Source organism: Pelodiscus sinensis, chromosome 9, assembly GCF_052426305.1.
Source record: "Pelodiscus sinensis isolate ZL-2025 chromosome 9, ASM5242630v1, whole genome shotgun sequence".
Classification (NCBI taxonomy): Eukaryota; Metazoa; Chordata; order Testudines; family Trionychidae; genus Pelodiscus; species Pelodiscus sinensis.
Genome location: NC_143060.1, coordinates 48,475,538 through 48,497,105, shown reverse-complemented (window position 1 = coordinate 48,497,105; position 21,568 = coordinate 48,475,538). Strand labels below are relative to the sequence as shown.

Genomic DNA, 21,568 nt, shown 5'->3' with positions numbered 1-21,568 from the left:
CTGCCCTCTTTGAGTGATACCCCAATCCAGCTGCCAGACAGATGATATGGAGCAATAGGAAAAATTGTGAGACAATGTCTTCATTTAGGAAAACGTGAACACCAGCTGGCAGTGCCTGACCTACCCTCAACCACTGCACCTACTCTCCACAAGCTCCCTAGGGTAGTCCCAAGGACTCCCTCTGGCATAGTCTCTAAACTGCAGGGAATTGTCTTATCTAGTACAAATTCCCACAGCACAAATAGATTACTTTGCTCTTCTATGCACACAACTGACATAACTCAGTGCAGAAATGAGCCCCCTGGGGTGCAGATGCATCTTTCCTTGTATCACAGGGGGAGCGGTGCAGCCTGTTGTGGATCATATCTGTACTAGCCGAGGGTCCTTGGAGTGCCTGTAAACGCGTGAGCGAGTGTAGTTCTGTAGGACAGCGCACCAAGTGATGTGGCACTGTAGTCATTCCTCATGTCTGCTCAGTATCAGGACAGCTCCATGGAGCAGAATTAGGGTTGCAGGGCAGGGCTGTAGTGTACCTTAACTCTGGATTTTCTGGTTTTCGGAGTTTCAGGGACTGACGTGGGACATGAAGCCTCTTGGTGTTTACAGGCAGCACCTGTTTAATGCTAGCTGTCAGGACAAGGTGCAAGCTAATTAAATCACCATATTTTAAAACCCGACTATGCTGTGATATTAGTAACTGAATGCAAAGGGATTCTGGTCTCCTGAAAGTAACACAGATGATGAGGATTCACTGCAGGAGAATGTTAATACATAGAAAACATTGCCGTGCCATACAGTAACACTGTGAAAGGTGAATGATAAGAACATAGAGGAAACATGTTGCCAAGATACCCTGAAAGAGTAATTCTCAAGGATTCTTTTTCCCCTTAATAAAAGATGTATTTTCTTGATTGTTTAGTTTGCCTGAATTATTACAAAAAGCTGTGTCATGTGACATACGTCAACAGACTAATCTGCCATTCCAGGAACTCCACTTTTCCAGCTGTGGAAGGCCAGTCTCAGAAGTAACCTTTAGAGTGGGAAGTCACATTCCTTTAAGGTTTTGCAGAATCCAGTTCTCAAAGCCTCTTAGGATGCAAGACCCATCTGGCCTATTGTCCAATAACTGAGCTAGCATTTATTGTCAGTATCAGGGTGAGAGTGCGTATGCGAATGCAAGACACCAACTTAGTAGGCAGGGTGCCCTCCACGTTAACTATTCATTACTATAACCACCCAGACGCTGGGCACAATTCAAATTACAACTCAGGAAAGATGCAAATACTTTAAGCTTAAGGGGGTGAGTTCAACAAGCACAAGAAATATCTAGCAGAAAACTTCTTTCCTATTCTCTTTCTCCGGCTAGCAAGGCAACTGACAAATTCTTCATTGCATTTTATTAATTGAAGCCGTAAGCTGGGAACCCACTCTTTTTGGGACAAGCATTGCAGCTGCAGAACCCCAGGAATCAACAGATGCTGGCAATATTCCCTTTTTTATTGTATCTGATTGCCTTGCAAGTAACAAAGCCTGATACTTCTGTACATGATTCAAATAAGAGCATCAGATCCTGCAGCCTAAGTCAATAAAGTGAACACTGAGTCGTTGACAACACTAAAAATTTTGCCTATTACAAAATGTCACAGCTGAGTGAATGGAAGGGGTTCTCATGCCCCGATGGAGCATGCATAGCCTTCAACCTACTGGCATGTGTCAAGATGCTGCAAAATGTAACATTTATAAAAGACACATCTGGTGTGCATTTCTTGGGAGCAGAGTGAGGTCTTCTTTCAATTGTGCACATACATTTCAAGTGAAAAATAGGAAATACCCCATGCACCCCAATAAAAGCAAGTTCTAACCTAACCTCCAGCTATGATGCATGCCATGAAGTGCCAACGCCTATTGCACATTAAAAGGCACAGTTTAAATTATGAACCAAGCCAGAGGTGGAAATCCAAAAGACCAGAAGAAGCAGTCTCAGCTCGGTGGTGAGATTGCTATCTTCAGATTCCCTTTAAAAGTTATTTCTGGAATACACAATTATTGGGTTTTTATACGGTTACTAATCCATGCAATTTTGGGTTATATTTCAACCTGGTTTCACAAAAGTTGTTTTTCATTCTTGGTTTTATTAACTTGTAATTTTTCCCTTAACATTATTTGGCCAAGCAATTGCATTTACCAGTAATTCATCCAACATTGTCTAACAACAACAAGATTGACATTTCCAAAACTTTAAGTCATCCTTTTGATCATAACAAACTGTGTAGGCCTTCCTCTGGTGATGTGCTTTTCATGTCTCTGTTCAAAGTGTGACATATTTCTTAGCTCAGAAGTGTAAATGACCTTTCAAATTTCACTTATAGTTTCACCAGAAGTGCAATTTTCATTGTCATTTATTGTAATAAATAGCGATGACAAAAGTGTGTTTCCAATTTAAGCCCACCTAGTTTCACTTTGCACATGTGCCGAATTTTACTTTCTCTGCAGAAATATGAAAACTCTGTCAGTAAAAGAGGTTTTGAAGAAGAAGTGTGAACCTAAAGGACAGAAAATTTGCACTAGTACATCAAGTTGTTTACGTATCAGCACTTTCTAATCCTTTCCTGATGACATTTTCATCTGCACGAATATACATCTACAGCTTGTTTGGCGTGCACATGTAGTTGCAATGTGCAGCTGAAACATTGGCTTTCTGTCCCCTAAAACATTGGTTCAATGTGTGCAGCACATCCATGTATTACTGTGCAGTTACATGCCAATAACTGACTTCATGATCACCGTCAAAGCTCAAATGTGAGCTTATGTGGAACTAAATTAATGGGATTTGTAGGTTCCTGTTTGCCATAATGAATATTAGCGTAAGCAACTGAAAAGTGCTTTGCCTGCAAGCTTCTCCCTGAGGTGCAGAAACACCACCCAAAGCTGCAAGTCTGTGCGCACCCAGCAGTGATGGGCCACCCTTTCTGCTGCCCTGAGCCAAGACTAGAAAGGTTGTGGCATGACACATCCCACCTAAGGGCAGAAAATACAAGATTTTCCTACAAGCTCATTTTAGACTGCCTAAAGTGCTGGTGCCAAATCTAGCAAGACAGACATTCAAGAATCGGACACAACGTCCAAGTGATCAGAGAACTATGGAGTGAAACCAAGTTGAAAACCACAACAGTCAAACAGAATCAAACAAAGTTATGAACGTGTCCCTCCTCCTCTCTCTCAACAACTGGATATTGCCACTCATTTGCTGTGGTCCAATCTGCTCCACAGATTAAAAACGTGCCACTCAGTGTGAACTTGAGAACATTCACAGTAAATTCACAGGGTAATGTTTACCTTTTTACCTGTACTGCCCCCCCCTTGGCACCTCCCAGTTTCTAAGGTTTGTCTATGCTGCACAATAGCTACCCTGCATCTACACAAGCCACCCGTTATTTCAATATATTTTTTTAAATAATGGGCACAGTATTTCACCTAGTAAACCTCATTGCACAAGGGATAAGGGATGGCTCAAAATAGCGTGTTATTTCAAAATCTGGCACTGTGTAGATGTGTAAAATTTCAAAATACGTGATTTCAAAATAGATTTGACAGAAGATTCGCAATTTGCATAGGGCAAATTGTGTATTTTATTTTGAGTTTAAGGTGCTGAGTAGATGCACCCTAAGTAAACTAGTCAAGTGTCCCTGAATATCTTCTAAGCCAATGATTTGCTTGGTTCAAGATACCTGCCTGACCCTCCCATCAGATGACAGAGATGGAATCTACATTAGTCTGTTTAAATTAGAGCTGGGCCTGAGAAGTAAAATTCAGATCTAGCTCCTGATGCAGCTGCTGTGTAGCCCTGACGTAATGAAGCCCAAAGCAGATTTAACCAATCCAGGAAAATGCTACTTTGAGGAAAAACAGTGACTGTTAAAGTTGAGCAAGGAAAATGCATGGTCCTGCTGAAGATGTGCACCTACCATATGGTATTGTACATGCCAATCGATCATGAGCTGTATTATCCTTACATCGTGTGGCTCGGCATGGCTGAGTCAAACTTTCTGACACAGATTGTCATGGAGAGAAGACAAAGAAAAAAACAACAAAAAGCAGTTACACAAACATGGGTCTATTGACATTTAAAACGAGACAATGAGTACAAAAACGATACAAAAATACTTGGCCACCAACCAAAAAGGACCAAAGACAAATCACAAAATAGGCTGCAGCTAATTAGACTGAAATGCCAGCATTGCTCAGTACATCATTCAAAGTATTCACAGTGTCAGAGTGCTGCCCTCACCCCCGATTTGAATATGCCAGAGGGAGAGAGAGCAAAGGATTGACTCAGAGAAGTTAAATACAAATATTTTTAAATGACATTTGAATTTCAATTTTAACATTTTCAGCATCATTAAATAAGCATGTTGCCTAATCTGAGAGAAGACCGAATGTCAGCAGTTTGTATGTATTATTCAGGTGAACATTTAAAATACATAATGCTCCACACTGCTAAACAAGTTGTATTATATTACTAGGCTAGCATCAGGAAACAGAACAGGTTAGTGCTGAATAAAAAAAACTGCTGCTACTACAACGTTGCAAAGATTAGGAAAAGGGAGAGCAGCTGACAAAAGTTAACAGTGACCTCCAGTTCTTGGAAGCCACCTCAAGATACTTTGGGCCTGCCTGAGTCTTAGATGGTGAGCACTCACAATTCTAGGTGAACTAAGCAATAGCACTGAGCACCTGTGATATCAGATCCCAATAGAGAGTCTAAAAATAGATGCCCCAAAAATGAGGCCCCAAAAGTCAGAAGCCATTCTTAAAGGTTTTAGCCTATGTCCTTGAGCTGCCCAGTGCTCATAGCAGCAGAACCCAGCATCCATTTGAGCACTGGGAAGTATGGGAAATAAGCAGGAAGAACTTGAAATGGTAGTAGAAAAAGCCCAACTATGGAATACACGATTAGTATTGGTATAGAAAGCTACAGCTTACTCAGGAAGGATAGGCAGGAGAAAAAGGGAGGAGGTATTGCCTTATATATTATATACTTGAACTGAGGTTGAGATGGACATAGGAGGAGACAGACTTATTGAGAATCTCTGGGTAAGAATAAAAGTGGTAAAAAACAAGGGTAATGTCATGAAAGGGGTTTATTACAGACCACCTAACCAGGAAGAAAAGGTGGGTGAGACTTTTTTTAAACAACTAACAAAATCATCCAAAGCACAGAATTTAGTGGTGATGGGGGGACTTCAACTATTCAGATATCTGCTGAAAACACAAAACTGTTGCAGGGAACAGATAATCCCACAAGTTCTTAGAATACATTGGGAGACTTTTATTTTAGAAGGTGGAGAAAGCTACTAAGGGAGATGCTGTTCTAGAAGCATGAAGAATAACACAAAAACATTTTACAAATATAGTAGAAGCAAGAACAAGGTTACTCAATGAAGAGGGAAAAACAATAAACAGAAAATGTGGAAATGGTGATATTTAACAACTTCTTTGTATCAGTTTTCATAAAAAAGTTGATGGTGATGGGTTGCCTAACACAGAAAATGCCAGTGGAAATGGGGTAGGTTTAGAAGTTAAAAATTACTTAGAGAAATTAGATGTCTATACGTCACCAAGGCCTGATGAAATGCATCTTAAAATATTCAAGGAGCTGAATGAGGAGGTATCTGAGCCATTAGCTATTATCTTTGAAAAACCATGGAAACAGAAGAAACTCCAGAAGACTGGAAAAGGGCAAATATTGTGCCCATCTAGAAAAAGGGAAATAAGGACACCCTAGAAAACTATAGACCAGTCAGCTTAACTTCTGTGCTAGGAAAGACAATCGAGCAAATTATTAAGGAATCCATCTGGAAACATCTGGAAGATAATAAGATGATAGGTAATAGCCTGCATGGAATTGTAAAGAAAAAATCATGTCAAATCACCCTTCTTTGATAGGCTAACAAGCCTTGTGGATAAGGGGGATGTGGTAGAGGCAGTATACCTAGATTTCAATATTTGATACAGTCTTGCATGACCATCTTATCAATAAACTAACTAAATACAACCTAGATGGGGTTACTATAAGGTGGGTACATAACTGGCTGGATAATTGTTCCCAGAGTGTAGTTATCAATGGTTCACATATGATACAATGGTTCACAATGGAAGGACATAACAAGTGGGGTTCTGCAGGGATCAGTTTTGGGACCAATTCTGTTCAATATCTTCATCAATTAGTTAGATAATGGCATAGAGAGTATGCTTATAAAGTTTTGCAGATGATACCAAGCTGAGAGGAGTTGCAAGTGCTTTGGAGGTTAGGGTTAAAATTCAAAATGATCTGGACAAACTGGAGAAACTATGCGAGATACACAGGATGAAGTTTAATAATGACAAATACAAAGTACTCCACTTAGGGAGGAACAATCAGTTTTACACATGCAAAGTAAGTAAATTACTGTCTAGGAAGAAGTATTGCAGAAAGGGATCTAGGGGTCATAGTGGACCACAAGCTAAATATGAGTCAACAGTGTTACACTGTTGAGAAAGAAAAAACAAACATTCTGGGATATATTAGTAGCAGAATTGTTGTGAGCAAGACACAAGAAGTGATTCTTCTGCTCTACTCTGATTAAGCCTCAATTGGAGTATTGTGTCCAGTTCTGGGCACCACATTTCAAGAAAAATGTGGAGAAATTGGAGAAGGTCCAGAAAACAGCAACAAAAATTATTAAAGGTCTAGAAACCATGACCTATGAGGAAAGACTGAACGAACTGGGTTTGTTTAATTTAGAAAAAAGAAGACTGAGAGGGGACATGACAGCAGTTTTCAAGTACCTAAAAAGTTATTACAAGGAAGAGGGAGAACAATTGGGAAAAAATTCCTGTCAGGGTGGCTAAGTACTGAAATAAATTGCCAGAAAGCGCTATAGGACAAGTGCTACCTTTAATTGCATCTTGCATAGTACTGAGTCCAGTAGCATTATTTAACAAATAAGAACTGATGATAAGAGCAGAAAGGCATTTGCAGTGAAGTTTATAGTTTCCTATAATCCTCTTTTTTTTATCATTTATTGAAGAAAATCAATGGTGCAATGCCAATATACATTGGCTGACAATCTGGCCCTTATACTGTAAGAAGAAACTTAAAGGATAGGTTGGCAAGTCAGTCTGTATTTCAAATGTAGTCCCTAAACTTTACTTTTAGCACTAGCTCGTTTATATTTCATGCGCAATTTGTAACAGGATTGGCAACCTTCAGGGCTTTAAGAAAAGCTGCCAGTGTTTTTTCTGACTGATGAAAAACCACAGACTCGCTCCCCTTTACGTTTACTAGAGACCAACAAGCCCACATCATAACTTGAGGCGTTGCTTATGTTTCGGCTGTTGTTAGGACTTGTCACATCAAATAAAAATCTAAATCTCCAAATTTGCTAAAGTTACTTTTTCTTTTGCGATCAAAAGGATTAAGGCATGGGGTATTCTGGAAGGAAAATGAAGTGATTTGCCCATCATTCAAATACGGTCGCAGAAGCAAGAGTCTATTGCAAGGGCAATGTTCACAGCTACTTATGGAGCACACATAATATGGTGGTCACTAGCGAATAGCGAATTCATGACTTCCATATCTAAGCAAGGCCACAAAATGACAGAATTTTGAGATACAAATCTTTTCCTAATAAAGCACAATTCTTAATAATGTACCAACCTGGATATTACCTGGTGTGCCCCATATGACTGCTGATCCAAAGCTCTCTGAATTTTTTTCACAAATGATTGACATATTTTTCTTGACAGGATTAGAGTAGCCCGACAGTATTGCAGCTTTAACATTTTCCATTTTTAAGATCAAAAGATCAGGCAACATTGCTGTCTACTTCCCTGTGTTTACTGTAGGAAATAACTTCAAGATTTGCAGCATTTGAAGGTATTTAACTGCATCTATATGGTAACTGTATTCCTAATTATATAAAGCAAATGGGCAGGCTGAAGCTGAAAGAAAACCAGTGAATCAATTGTTAATTACATTAAGCTGTTTTCATACTTGGATGAGTACTTCGCTCTTGCACTGTATCTAAGAAGCGACTGTCTGCTCATGGTGACAATGTCACTACTATTTTGACAGGAGTAATTCAAGAGCCAAGACGAGTGAGATAATATCAGTCATTGGACCAGTTTCTGTGGTGAGGGAGACAAGTTTTCGAGCTCAGCAGAGCTTCTTCTTCAGGTCTGGGAAAGGTACTCAGAATGTCAGAGCTAGATTGTTTTCATTTTCATTGTTTCTTCTGTGGCATCACAACTTGGACAGGTGACAAAGCTTTTGTTGTTTTAACTGTATCGAGAGGAATAAATGGATGGAACGTCTTAAGAATTGGCACAACAAAAATATCAATATGTATCTGATGGTCTGTATGCTTTGTCTCTATAACACAACAAGTGCTTTTGGCATTCTCTGCCAGTTCAGAAAAAGGAATTATTGTTTACGTCACTGATCAGATTCTGCTGTGTGGCCATTTTGTGTCACACTGTCTGTGTGGATTCTGGCTGTAATTCTACATGAAATGGCTCAGGGAGGTTGGATCTTATAAGAGGCTGAGGCAGCCTCATGTGATGGCATTTGAGGGATTTTCTCTTTGTGCTGTGTCTTGCCATAGAGCGAAAGACTAATGACAGGCGAGAGCTGCCTTCGGGGGCTTTGCACTTTGTATTGGGCAGCGTGCTCCCACTGGACAGGGTGGATTCAGAAGACTTGGGGTACTGGCCTGCCATATGACCTTTGACAGGGAGTTTCACTATATAATATCTCAGTTTCCCCATCTGTAAAATGGAGAAAATTCTTGCTTCCTTTGCAAACTGCTTCTTTTGTAAAGTACCTGGAGATCTACGGATGAAAAAATGCTGTATAAACACTGGATACATTTGACTGGAATTTTCAAAGGGGCCTAAGGGATTTTGGCCCCCACACCATTGGTGTTATATGAGATTTGCAAACCAAGCTGTTTTAGACTCCTTTAAAAAGTCAAATCCCTATTTTTATTGTACATTTTATTCTAAGAAAGACTCCACTGTTGCAATAGGATCCTAATTTCCCAAGAATAATTCTATAAAGAGCTATCACATCTGCATATGTTAGTATCCCAAAAGGGGCAGAACTAAGTTTGTCTAGGTAGTGCTACCATAGAAATGTAGTTCATGGTTTGCTCCAGCTCGTGATTTACTTTTTGTTGCAATATGGATGTTTTCTGGGATGTAAAACAGAAAGATTTCTGGGTTTCCAATATTGGAGGAGGTTATATACTACTGAATTGTAATGCCAGTGTAAGTTTCATCATATCACTTAACATCTCTGAGTCTAGCTTGGGGATAATGTGGATAATGATTGCCTTTCTCCCAGGAGACTGAGAGAATTAATATTTATGTACTTTGAAGATGGATTATAGAAATGCTAATGCTTAATAATAAACACTTGATTAGATTCTCCAAAACAGAGAAGCAGAAATGATCATCCAAAGTCTTGTGAAAAGCTCATAGCAGAACACCATCAAATTGGCCCCATACATATTGCCACATCCTTTTACAGGAAGTATGAGAGTCAGATCACCACCTAAAAAAACTGCACCACCACAATGGCTTTGATTTTGATACATTTTATTTAATAACACAGTGTGGGGCACTTCATGGTAATATGGAGTTCACAAAAAACTTTGCACCAACACTATTACTTGGAAAAATGCCATTAATTTATTGTACATACACAGTGTGCTACTGGTAGTAGTCTAAGGTCTGATTTGTAATTCTGGAGATGACTTCATACTGTAGGCTAAAGTGTACAACAGCACAAAATCCTAAATTCGATGGCAGTTTTAATAAAAGCCAGCAAACAATCTGATTTATAAATGTGTTAGAACACAGTATAAATTTATTTAAATATTTCCGGGTACGTCTAGACTACATGGCTCCGTTGACGAAGCCATGTAAAGTAGTTTATTCGACATAGTCAAAGAAGCAGGGATTTAAATAATCCCCGCTTCATTAAAATAAAAATGGCCGCCATGATGTGCCGACAATCAGCTGATCCGGCAGAGCGGCAGTCTAGACGCAGCGCAGTCGACAAAGGCTTCCCTTGTCAACCGCGCCACATCGAGACTGCTGCGCTGTGCCGGATCAGCTGATTATCGGCACATCATGGCGGCCATTTTTATTTTAATGAAGCGGGGATTATTTAAATCCCCGCTTCTTTGACTATGTCGAATAAACTACTTTACATGGCTCCGCCGACGGAGCCATGTAGTCTAGACATACCCTCTGTGATTAAAGGATCAATAAAAGCATTACATTTCAAAACATCCTGTACTTCATGTCTTTCCTACAGGTAATTATAGATGTCCCTACTGACCCATTACAATGAGATTTATAAAGATTTTTTCCAAAGATGGCTAAAAAGAAAGCTAGGAAAAAGTTTAGGAATAATGTCTGGATAGTTAGTTTCTCTCTGTTCAATCTTGATGGGTTTTCCTTCTCCCTTTCTGGTACAGATTTAAAAACCCCAGTTCCCTGAACAAATGAAACACTTTTATGTATCTTTTCCTGACTGAAATGGCGAATTAACACAATATATGCTTGTTTGTGTGTTGCATCCCAAATAGCTATTTCATAGTGCTTTATAGTCCCATTCAAATAAATTAATTTAAACCAATTATCAAGAGAGGCTTGATGGTTAAAACAAAATGTACATCAATACATAATTTAATTAAATTTACAAAAAATTAAAAAGGTACTGGCAACTACTGATTTAAGCAATGATTAAGTAGGACTGTCACAAACTACATTCTGAATGTATATACAGCCACCGACATAAATTATTGTCTAGCATTGATTGTATTGAGAAGAGATGCTTAACTTGTTTAAAAAAAAAATCAAGTGATAAAATAAGCATCAGACATTCTAAACATATAAATTACTCCCACTCTGTAACATACTGAGAGTAGAATATAGACATTATTTGTATATTAATCATTGCTGAAGCCATGTTTATTATTATAGTACAATAACATGACAAACAATCACTTTCAGTCAATGGAGATGCACATTCGCCTGGTGACAACATACTGTTTATGTTTTTATCATACAAACATTAAAATGCTACATGTAATTTTATACAGTTCCAAAAAGTGTGATCTCAAGGATCTGCTTGAAAAGCAGATGTGCATATTTGCCATAACTAAATTACCTTAGAAATAGAAAAGGAAAAATATTGCACAAAATCCAATAATTTTTTGAAAGTCAATACGTGTCCCTTCACATACAGTTAGCTCTCTTATTTTAACAGAAACATAACCGCATTTTACACAATCAGAATCAAACATCAATGTACTTGAATTCCAATTCATTTGTTCCAGGGCTAATACTGTTACTGGACTCTAAATGTGAATCCTGTCAAAACTGACCTAAGTAATGTACAAACTAGCATCTGTTGAATACATTTTACTATAGGAAAACCTGGAATATACAGTTCATACTTTAAGCTTTTGAGCTGGGCAAAATTTTTCAACCTAAATTTGTTTTGGCGAAAAATGCAGATTCAGTGACATGAAAACATTGAATACATTTGCGTAATTCTACCAAATTGTTTTGGTTGCCACCCCAAAAGAAAACTGAGGGTCCCATGATTAGAGCACTCACCCAAGAGCTGGCCAGATCTCTGTTCAAACCCCTTCTCCTACTTCTCAGGGGAGCACCCTAACCAGTGTGCTACAAATTTCCAGGGAGGTCTTCCTCCTCTGGCTATTTTCGATAAGCTCATCTATGCGAGTCTGGACAGCTTTTGAGGATGCCCAATGGATTGGGCCCCTTAGGCAAGTTCCACAGCCAAAAGCTTGTTTTCTCCTGGTTTGTGAATCATTCTGGGGCTAACACAGGAAACAGTTTTCTGGCTGCCAGCCCTGAGTCAGTGCTGTGTGTGCTCAGAGGTAGAAACTTGAGCTGCTGGAGAATTTTGACTACAAAAACTTAGTTGCCAAGTGAGTGTAGGTGCCTACAGGGTTTCAGGGGGAATATTATACATCACAGTGATCCCAAAACTGGAGCCTTAGGCACCTAATTCCTTTAGGACAATCAGCCCATCATGACCCATATGACAATAATTGTCTGTAAGGAAGCCCATGGAACTGACACTATCATTGTAAATGTATTGTGTTTCAATGGATTAGCAGCTGCACAGGTTCCCTGCTGCTGGATGGGGTGCAAGTGTAAATATTTGTTACACAAACACCCTCAATCTGGAATCTAATTTCCCACCCGCAGTTTTGCTCATGCAATCAATTACACGCACATAAAACAGACATGCATCTACCAATATGATTTAAGGGCTGCACAACTGATTGTAATATAACACAGAACCCACAACTGATTGTGGATGCAAAATTAGAAGCTGTTTAATTGGCTTAAAATTTCTTTGCCAAGAAATATATGATTAATAATAACATGGTTTAGGGAAAGCTCATTCTGCAGCCTGAAAGACATACAAACTCATATTGTGATACCCTAAACAAAATGTAACAATTAGATAGGGTTTTCAAAACTGCTCAGCATTGGTCTAAGTCTGCTTCCGCTGAAGCCAATGTTAAGATGCCCGTTGACTTCTCTGCAAGCTAACGCTGAGAGTTTCTGAAAATCCCACCATAAACCAATCAACAGTACTATCTGAAGTGCTACATGTCTGGGAAAGTTTCCATCAAGACATCAGAGGGGTAGCTGTGTCAGTCTGTAACTGAAAAAACTTAAAAAATAGCAAACAGTCTTGCAGCAACTTAGAGACTAACAAAAAACGTATCATGAGCTTTTTCTTCTGAAGAAGGGGTTGTGCCCAGAAAGCTCATGATACCAGCTACATTTTGTCAGGTGCTGTAAGACTATTAGTTATTTTTAAAGTTTTTCCATCAAGACAGTTATTTCACAGATTCTTGAACTACACTCTTCCTACCAAACAAGGTTATTTTAGCAGTGACACTGCTCCAAAGCATGGCCCCGTGATGGACACATTGTCCTCAATCATCTTCTGGACAGACCTCCCCTTGCATGCGAACAGGGAGGGTAGGGACTGGCTCTGAATGCACGGTTCCGTCCATCCCAGGACATCTGCAAAGCATTTTCTGAGCCATGTGCCGTCCCTGTCTCTTGACACTCCCCTTCCCTCCCCCCGGCAGCCCAAATGCCTGCCAGCTCCTGGCCCTCCCTGACAGCCCAACTGAGGCACATGCCAGCTCCCGGGCCCCCACCCTCTTGCAGTGTGCTGGGACTCTCCGATCCTGGAACATCTGTGGTCATGCTGGACCACGGATGTTGCCGGACCAGGGAATGCTGGATTTTAGAGGTGCATCCTGTATTTCTCTCATGGGGGAAAAATGGGAAGCTCATAAAGATACTGATTTATCTAAAAAAACCAGGTGCTTCTACTGGAGCCTTGAACAGCTGTTGGATTGAACTGAGTTCAACTCTCACCAGTAGATGGGCATTAGTGCTGATGCTTTAGAAAACATTAAGAGAAGTCGCATAAATAAGACTAGAACACATAAAAGTTAAAAACTTGTAAAATCCTTGACTTGGACAATTTTTTCTTACCATTGGCACTATGTAATAAACTACCGTAGATGTGGCTTGCAGAAAGACTGAATAGAAATTTTAAGCCAGTTAAACAGCTTCTAAGTTTGCATCCACAATCAAATGTGGGTTCAGTTCTACAGAACAATCAGTTGTGCAACCCTCAAATCATGTTGGTAGGGACAGGCCTCTAATCTGTTTTATGGGCATGTGTGAGCTGTGTTGGTTGGAAACATCAGAGTTGCTACTCTATCAGATAAATTTGGCTTTGTTAACAGTTTTTTTTGTTAATATAGAAGAGGCTTGGTAATTGTGTATGTTTAAATAAGGCACCAATGTTAGCCTTTTAAAATGATCTTTGACATGAAGCGATAAAGAATCTAAAAATGTACCCAAATTTAAATTAGCCACACATACACAAAGAGGCTCTGCTTTTAAGGTATGTAAGGTTCGAAAAGAAGGAAGACTCAACAGTCAAAATGTTTCAAACATTCTACCAATTGCATCAGCAATACGGGAAGAATTTGACATTACTATGACAACTCTAACATGTTCGTGGCTATTTCGATAAAAAATAAGTTAAAAAGATGAATTTTACCAGCTATCTTTTAACTTTCTACATCTTCCCAATCTGAAATTTTACTTATCAGAGACATGAATATTACTTATAAAACAATAACCCATCATGGCATCAATGTTATACAATTCCCAAATCATTTATGTATTTCAGCCAAAAACATTATATTGTGATTTGCAAGTCCACAGACTGACCTTTTCCCTTGCACATAAAACAGAGCACTTTGGTGAAGGCCCATCCTCAGCAATGGTGTGACTGATTTCTGCCTCCCCCCACTTCTTGTCTCCCATCCAGAGCCCATAGTTTGGAATACAAGACCATTTACAAGGCAAGAAAAGTTGATAGCAAAGTTATTTAAATGACAAAAGAGAGTATTAGACAGTAAATCTCACGGGCAATGCATCAAAAATCCACCTCCACACAACTTCCCCAAAGGGATCAATTCCTCCACCTGACATAACCAAGTGCCTCATGCTCATGGTGATAAAATGGGAAAAGAAAGGCCAAATCACATTAGCCCAGAGAAAACATCTGTTGTAAACCGAAACATGGCAACTGGTGTTCACCTGTGCAGTGATTCACTACAAAAGTACTGTAGCCCAACTTCCCCCAACACCTGACTTCTTCAAATTACTCTCCCTGGTCTGGGCTGAGGATACCACTAAGCCACCCTTGCCACAGAAGACGATTCCTGCTGTTGGTGAGGAAAAACATTCCTTGCAATGACAAATTCTGTCACTCTGCCTTGTGTAACACTTGCCAATAGCCTACATTCAAAATTGCCATTTTTGGCCTACCATGGTTCCCTTTGGAATGTACTCATTCTGAGCCACAGAGGGTAGTGGACAAAGGGGACAGGATGAGGAGACTGAATATATGTGTTCCACTCAGAGAGAAAAATCTAGTTCTTGACATTTAAATACAGACATATCTTCCAGGAATGCTACATGCTTGAAAAGAAATGTTTATGCCTGAATACAGTCAGTACATTCAGCATCCATTTAATTCCCTACCTTGTAATCACAAAAAACACTCTGGTATACATCCATGGCTAACATGAGAGTGGGGTATCTGCATACTTAATTGCAGAACCAATTATTTTTTGTGTCTAGTTTTATAAGTAATCTTCATTCACTGGTCTTTAAAATACTAGACAGCTTCACTAAACTAAACTCCTCAATAGCAAAGCAAATGTTTCTTTTAAAAGTGGCTTGTAAAAATCAAATGTAATGTTCAAGCAATGGCATAAATTTCGGTAAAGAATTATTAAACTGTAGAAATTTAAAAAATAGCAATAAAATCGATCAATTTCACATATACTTTCCATTCCTAGATGAAAACACCTACATCAGGTGCCTGAGATGTAAACAGAAGTTAAGTAACTTCACATTATAATTCAGCACTTCATAAGAGAAAAGCATGCACCACCTTTTTTAAGGTCTGAGAGACATGGCCATAGTTTCTGTTTATATCAAAATTCCCTATTATTCACAAGAGATCCCTTAATTTAGAAAGAGTTCCTTTTCCCCTTTACTCAAGCAGAAAATCATTATTGCTCTTTTGAATGTTTCCAAACTCATCTTCTTAGATATTCAAACCTTTTCCCAGGCGATTAAGGCAATTAACTCATTTCAAACATCAATATTTGTAAGCTTCGGACAAATCTAAACTGTTTTGTTCATTTCATGCTCAACAGGAATAATACAGTACCTTCAATATCTGGATATGTGCAAAGGTGATATGCTTCCTTGCTGCATAAAGGAACACAAGTAAGCACCATGCACCAACTGTATATTCCACATACAAACTAGTACCTGATTTAAGAGTGCATTAGTATATATAGTTCCATCTGGTGATTTAAACACAGCCAACAAATGAACTGAGAAACATATAAGAGCTGTCTAAATGGGGTGGAGGGTAGGAGCAGAAATCCATGTACTAAACAAAACAGATTATTTTAAATGTAAAAGTATTTAAATTATTTTAAATTCCTCTGTGATATTTTTGGTAATCATGTATTATGTGGACTCCTGAGTAGTCTCTCATTCACCTCTCATGGAAGTAGTTTCTCCTCTTAAGGTTCCCTTATGCTTGATTTCCACTGCTACTACTGGAGCAATTATCCTCTGAAATGTTTAAACTGTGGTGGAAAGCTGAGGTCACTTTACATAATGCCACAACTTCATGAAAAAGCCCTTCTTCTTGGCTTTCATTTCCTTCATCTCCTTCTTTTTGCCAAGGAACTAGAATGGATGGATGTTGACAAAGGTTCACTGGGAGCTGATCCTCTGAGGTATTGCTTAGTGTTTCATTTGCTTTTACCTTCCTATAGAAAGAGTCATCTACTTGGGAAAATTCTAGAGGGGCAGCTTGTGCACTTAAGTGTGCTGGAGAAGCTGACGTCAGAAAATCTTGAAGGCAATCCTCATGCTCTGCACTAAGAGCTTTGTCCTTGTTTTCCTCCTCCAGCACAGAGACAGATTCCATATGGTCACTAAAAGCAACTTGCTTCCTTGGCGATGGAGGGAGCTGTTTCCCATGGAGAACACTATCATCCTGACCAAGATTCCACTCCATTTGATCATTAGTGCCACTACAGAGCAGAGCAAGGTTGCTCTCACTAGGTGCACTGGACTTGTTCTGAAACAAAAAAAACCAAGAAAACAAAACCCATGTTTTATTATAGTTTATATCACAAGAAGCACCCATGTACTGGTATCCCTGACAAAAATTCCATGCTCGTGAAAGGACACACTCCTGAATTTCCCTAGATACTATATAACCTTGCAGGAAAACTGCAATGCAAGCTTTTTGTTACTGCTTCACCCTGACATGTAAAGATTGCGTCTAGGAATGGCATAGGTGCTCAGTCTCCATTTCCCAGTCAAGCCTTAACCACACAGCTGTAACAGTCAAAGAAATTATAGCTTGTGCCAACTGCAGTGGGAATTTTGCACTATAATGACATATGAAATTTTGACTCAGACTCATGACCATTGTTCGCAGTGTGGGTCCCATGATAACAGAGAGACAAAGAGGACCAATTTCTGTTGGTGAAAGAGACAAGCTTTTAAGCTACAAAGACTTCTTCTCCAGGTCATGGAAAGGTACGACCAGGGTCACAGCTAAGTGCAAGATGGAATGTAAGCAGTTAAAACACATCATAAGAGACCTTTCAAGGGGAAGTGGTCAGTTAAACTTCTCCAGCCATAGGACTAAAAGGGGAATTAGTGGGATTGTTCTAATAAGCCACAAATCCAGTGTTTATATAAAACCATGCTTTTTAGTGTCTAACATAGTTATGACTTTAGGACCCTGGGCTAAATGGTTGAAAGTGTTGCGCAGATTTCCTTTGAGAAGGAAAACTGATGGGTCATACACAGAGCAATCACGCTGAGAAAAGTGTTTGCCCACAGGCGAAAGGGAGTTTTATCTTTTATCTGTGTTCTGAGAGAGTGCATTTGAAAGCATAGTGACTGTCTAGTTTCACCCTCATATTTGTTTTTGAGGCACTTAGTGCACTGGATGAGATACGCCACATGTTGTGATAGACACATGCAGTACACAGAGTTCTTAAAAGCTATGTTGTGGGGGATATTGACCATTATCTGCAGGTTTTGCACCTGTTGTTCTGGCAGGGTCTCCTGCCACTTTGAGTTGGCATGTTTGGTGTATGAGGAGCTTACTTTTGATGATGATGTGGGGTTTTTTTTGGTGATCTTGGGTGATTGTTTGAAGGCCAGAAGAAGGAGTTTGGTAAAGAGTTAATTCAGGATGTGGTCCCCATTGAGAATGGACTGTAAGTGTTTAATGATATCCCTTGTGGTTTCCAGTATGGAGTGAGAGCTAACAGCTAGAGGTGTGCAGTCACAGGTCGCCCTCCACCAGGGTATATCTACTTCCATTTTGCATTTAGATGTGCCAGTCAGAGTGCTTCTCTCAGATCTGAAGAAGAACTCTGTTTAAGTTCAGAGAATGATGCAATAAAGATCACCACACTCACCTTGTCTCACCCATGATCATTGGGATTTCTGCTCTTCATTACAACAATTAGTTACACACACACATTTATTATTCACTTTTCAGTTCGCAAACAAAACTGACATTTTATTCAGAACATAAAAACGTCCATACTAGGTCAGACCAATGGTCCATCCAGCCCAGTGTCCTGTCTGCTGACAGTGGCCAGAACCAGATGCCCCAGAGGGAGGAAACACAACAGGTAATCCTCACATGATCCCTCCCCTATCACTCATTTCTGGGTGACATTAATGCAACCCTCATGTGGTGCTTAGAACACCAGGGTTGATATGGATTATAAAAGTTAGCAACAGGGTTAACCTTTTGCAGCAAAGGATCTCACGTGGGAGTACTTTTAACAACTGTAAATCTTAAGCATCAAACACAGGAGTTAGAATGTATGGATATAAAGTCTTTTGACAGTGACAACCAACACCAGGGAGCTGATTTGTTGAAGATTTCAAAGATTCAAGCAGCAGCTTTGACCCTGCAAAATAATCTATCTGTGCTCGGGGTCCCATGAGACTGAGAACTGAATTGGAGGGCTTGAGTGGGCACACCCATTTGTAAAATGGGGCTTTAAGCTGCTACAATGAACAAGAAATGGTTTCTAAAGCAATGACTTAATATTAGCAGCCTCTAGAACATATAACTGAGACAAATTCCTGCCTGGGGGACAGCGGGAGCAAACACAAAAAGCCTGTCCTGCAGCAAGGTAGGATTCCTAATAGGGGTGTAAAATCCCATTTAATTAGTTAACTGGTTAAATGTTCAGTTTAACTGGTAAACTGATTAAACAGGGGTGTGGGGCGGCACTACAGCCCAACTGGGCTGGAGTAGCTCTCCTGCACACCATGGTCAGGGTTGCTCCAGTCCAGTTGCCTCTAAGCAGCAGCCCCACATGAAGGACTAGAGAAGCCATCCGCCCACATCAGGCTGCTCCCTGGATACCAATTAACCATTACCATGGTAAGCATCATCCACTAAGAGTGATGCTTACTGGGTAACCAGTTAACTGGTTACTTGTTAACATCCCTAATTCCTAACTAGCCCTAGATATGGTTATTGCTTCTGATAAGCTGGATAAAGGTCATAGGGTATGTCTACACTGCCACCCCAGTTTGAACTAGGGTGGCTAATGTAGGCATTCGAAGTTGCAAATGAAACCCGGGATTTAAATATCCCGGGCTTCATTTGCATCTTGCCGGGCGCGGCCATTTTTAAATCCCTGTTAGTGCGGACTCCGTGCCCGCGGCTACACGTGGCACGGAGTAGGTAGTTCAAATTAGGCTCTCTCGTTCCACGAGGAGTAATGGTAGTTCGAATTAGAGAGCCTAATTTGAACTACCTACTCCGTGCCGCGTGTAGCTGCGGGCACGGAGTCCGCAGTAATGGGGATTTAAAAATGGCAGCAGCCGGAAAGATGCAAATGAAGCCCGGGATATTTAAATCCCGGGTTTCATTTGCAACTTCGAATGCCTACATTAGCCACCCTAGTTCGAACTAGGGTGGCAGTGTAGACATACCCATACATCCTCACATCCTCAGCTAATCAGCATTTCTACTGTGACTACCAGCATGAGTTTGCTAGAAAAACATGCATCTGTTTTTTTTGAGCAGCATCAAGGAATAGTTTGGCCCATATGACGCATTCTTCTGGCTACATACACAGCTTCCACCCATGAATGCAAGTTTCTGTTCTAAATGTAACCAAGTTTTTTTCAATATGAAAAGGAAGACTAACCATAGCCTTGTAATCAATATCATCCATTGATCTAAAGAAATCCAGGCTTTTTGCTCCTGAGAGCTTTCCTTGATCTGAGCTGTGTGTGCTCAGCGAGTCCAAAATCTCTCCTAGCAAGTCCATTTCTCCAGTGTGATAAGACGTTACTCCTGGTTCATCAGAATCATCACTATCATAAATGTAAGCAGAAGCTTCCTCACTGTCTTCAGATGATAACCTAAAAGCAAAATAAACTTTGCATCAGCTAAAAAAATAAAATATTTTATGATGTCAGCATAGCCATTTACGTAAGTAAATAAGTACAGCATGTCCAGAGACCTTGTGAATTAGAAAGTGGACTTATTTTGGCCCTTGCACCCCCAATTTCACCTGGAAATAAGAACGTGCAGACAGATGTAGGTGCACTCAGTGATTTAGGTGTCTACAAGCCCCAGTAACATACAGGAATAAAAGAGGAGGCCAGGTTTTGTAAACTAAGCATTAAGTAGTGATGGATTTCTTTTATGCATAACATTATGAAAATGTTTATAAAGTTCAACCAGCCTTTTAGAATACAGTCTACATATTAACAGTATTTAATGGGAAAATAATAATATGCAAAATTAATAAACTGAAAAATTATACCACTACCAGTAGCCTGCAGATATTTTTTTCTATTAAGCAAAGAGAGATCAGTACTGGCCTTAACACCACGAGGAATTTCTCACTGCTTATTACCATTCTGATTTAAAAGTACAGCATATGCCTTTATGCTTTCTCCTGCAGTGGTCCCAATGCTCTGAAAAAGCTCCTTGCAAACACAGAAATGCAGGGCGGGAATGGACCTTGAAAAGTAATCTGGTCTAGCCTCTTGTCCTAAGGCAGGACCAAATACACCTATATCATTCCTGATAAGTTTTTGACATCTCTTCTTACTGAGTTCTGATCAACTCTCCAAATTTATCTAGGTTCTTTTGAATTCTAATTCTGTCCTCCTAAGTGCTTTCAAACCCTTCCAGTTTGGTGTTACCTGCAAATGTTATAAGCATACTGTCTACTCCATTATCCAGGTCTTATATTAAAACACTGAATTGCACTGGATCCACAACAGACTCCCTGCAAACCCTCACTAATCTATCCTGCCAGTCTCAGAGTGAACCAGTGATAACTATTCTTTGCGTACAGTCTTTCAACCAGTCATGCATTCTCTTTATGGTAATTTCATGAAGAATATATTTCCCTAGTCTGCTTATGAGAATGTCATGTAGGACTTGTATGTAATGTAGTTAAGAAAAGGTGGGTGAGAAACTAACTTCTGTTGGTGAGAGACTCAAGCTTTCTGACTTGTGTCATAAAGTCTATAATTCCCACAGTCCTTTGTTCTCCTTTTTAAAGATGGGGGACATTATGTTTGCCGTACTCCAGTTCTTGGGGACCTCACCCATCTCCATCAATTCTCAATGATAGTCACTAATAATTCTGAGATTAAAGAACCAGCTGAAACAAAGTATGCTAGGATGCCCTTCCACAGGCCCCACCAATCTGAATATATCTAACTTACTCTTCCAGCTGTTCTTTTATTTTTTGGCTTGTGTTCTTTCTCCCTTAATTTTAATATGTTAAATATCTGGTCACAATTTACCTTTTTAGTGAGGATT

The 21,568-nt window shown here is 39.7% G+C and overlaps 1 protein-coding gene across 2 annotated transcripts in view; it reads right to left on the bottom strand.

Moving 5' to 3' along the window:
• Positions 1–9,622: 9,622 nt before the first annotated feature.
• The window catches only part of DENND1B (DENN domain containing 1B), a 265,647-nt gene continuing 253,701 nt past the window's right edge, over positions 9,623–21,568 (bottom strand). For both annotated transcript variants that reach the window (XM_075936693.2, XM_089780568.1), the window contains 2 exons: positions 19,932–20,148; positions 9,623–16,807 (listed from right to left, as the gene is read on the bottom strand). In XM_075936693.2, the coding sequence (XP_075792808.1) occupies positions 16,253–16,807; positions 19,932–20,148 (772 nt within the window). In that variant the 3' untranslated portion in view covers positions 9,623–16,252. The remainder of the gene's footprint in view (positions 16,808–19,931; positions 20,149–21,568) is intronic.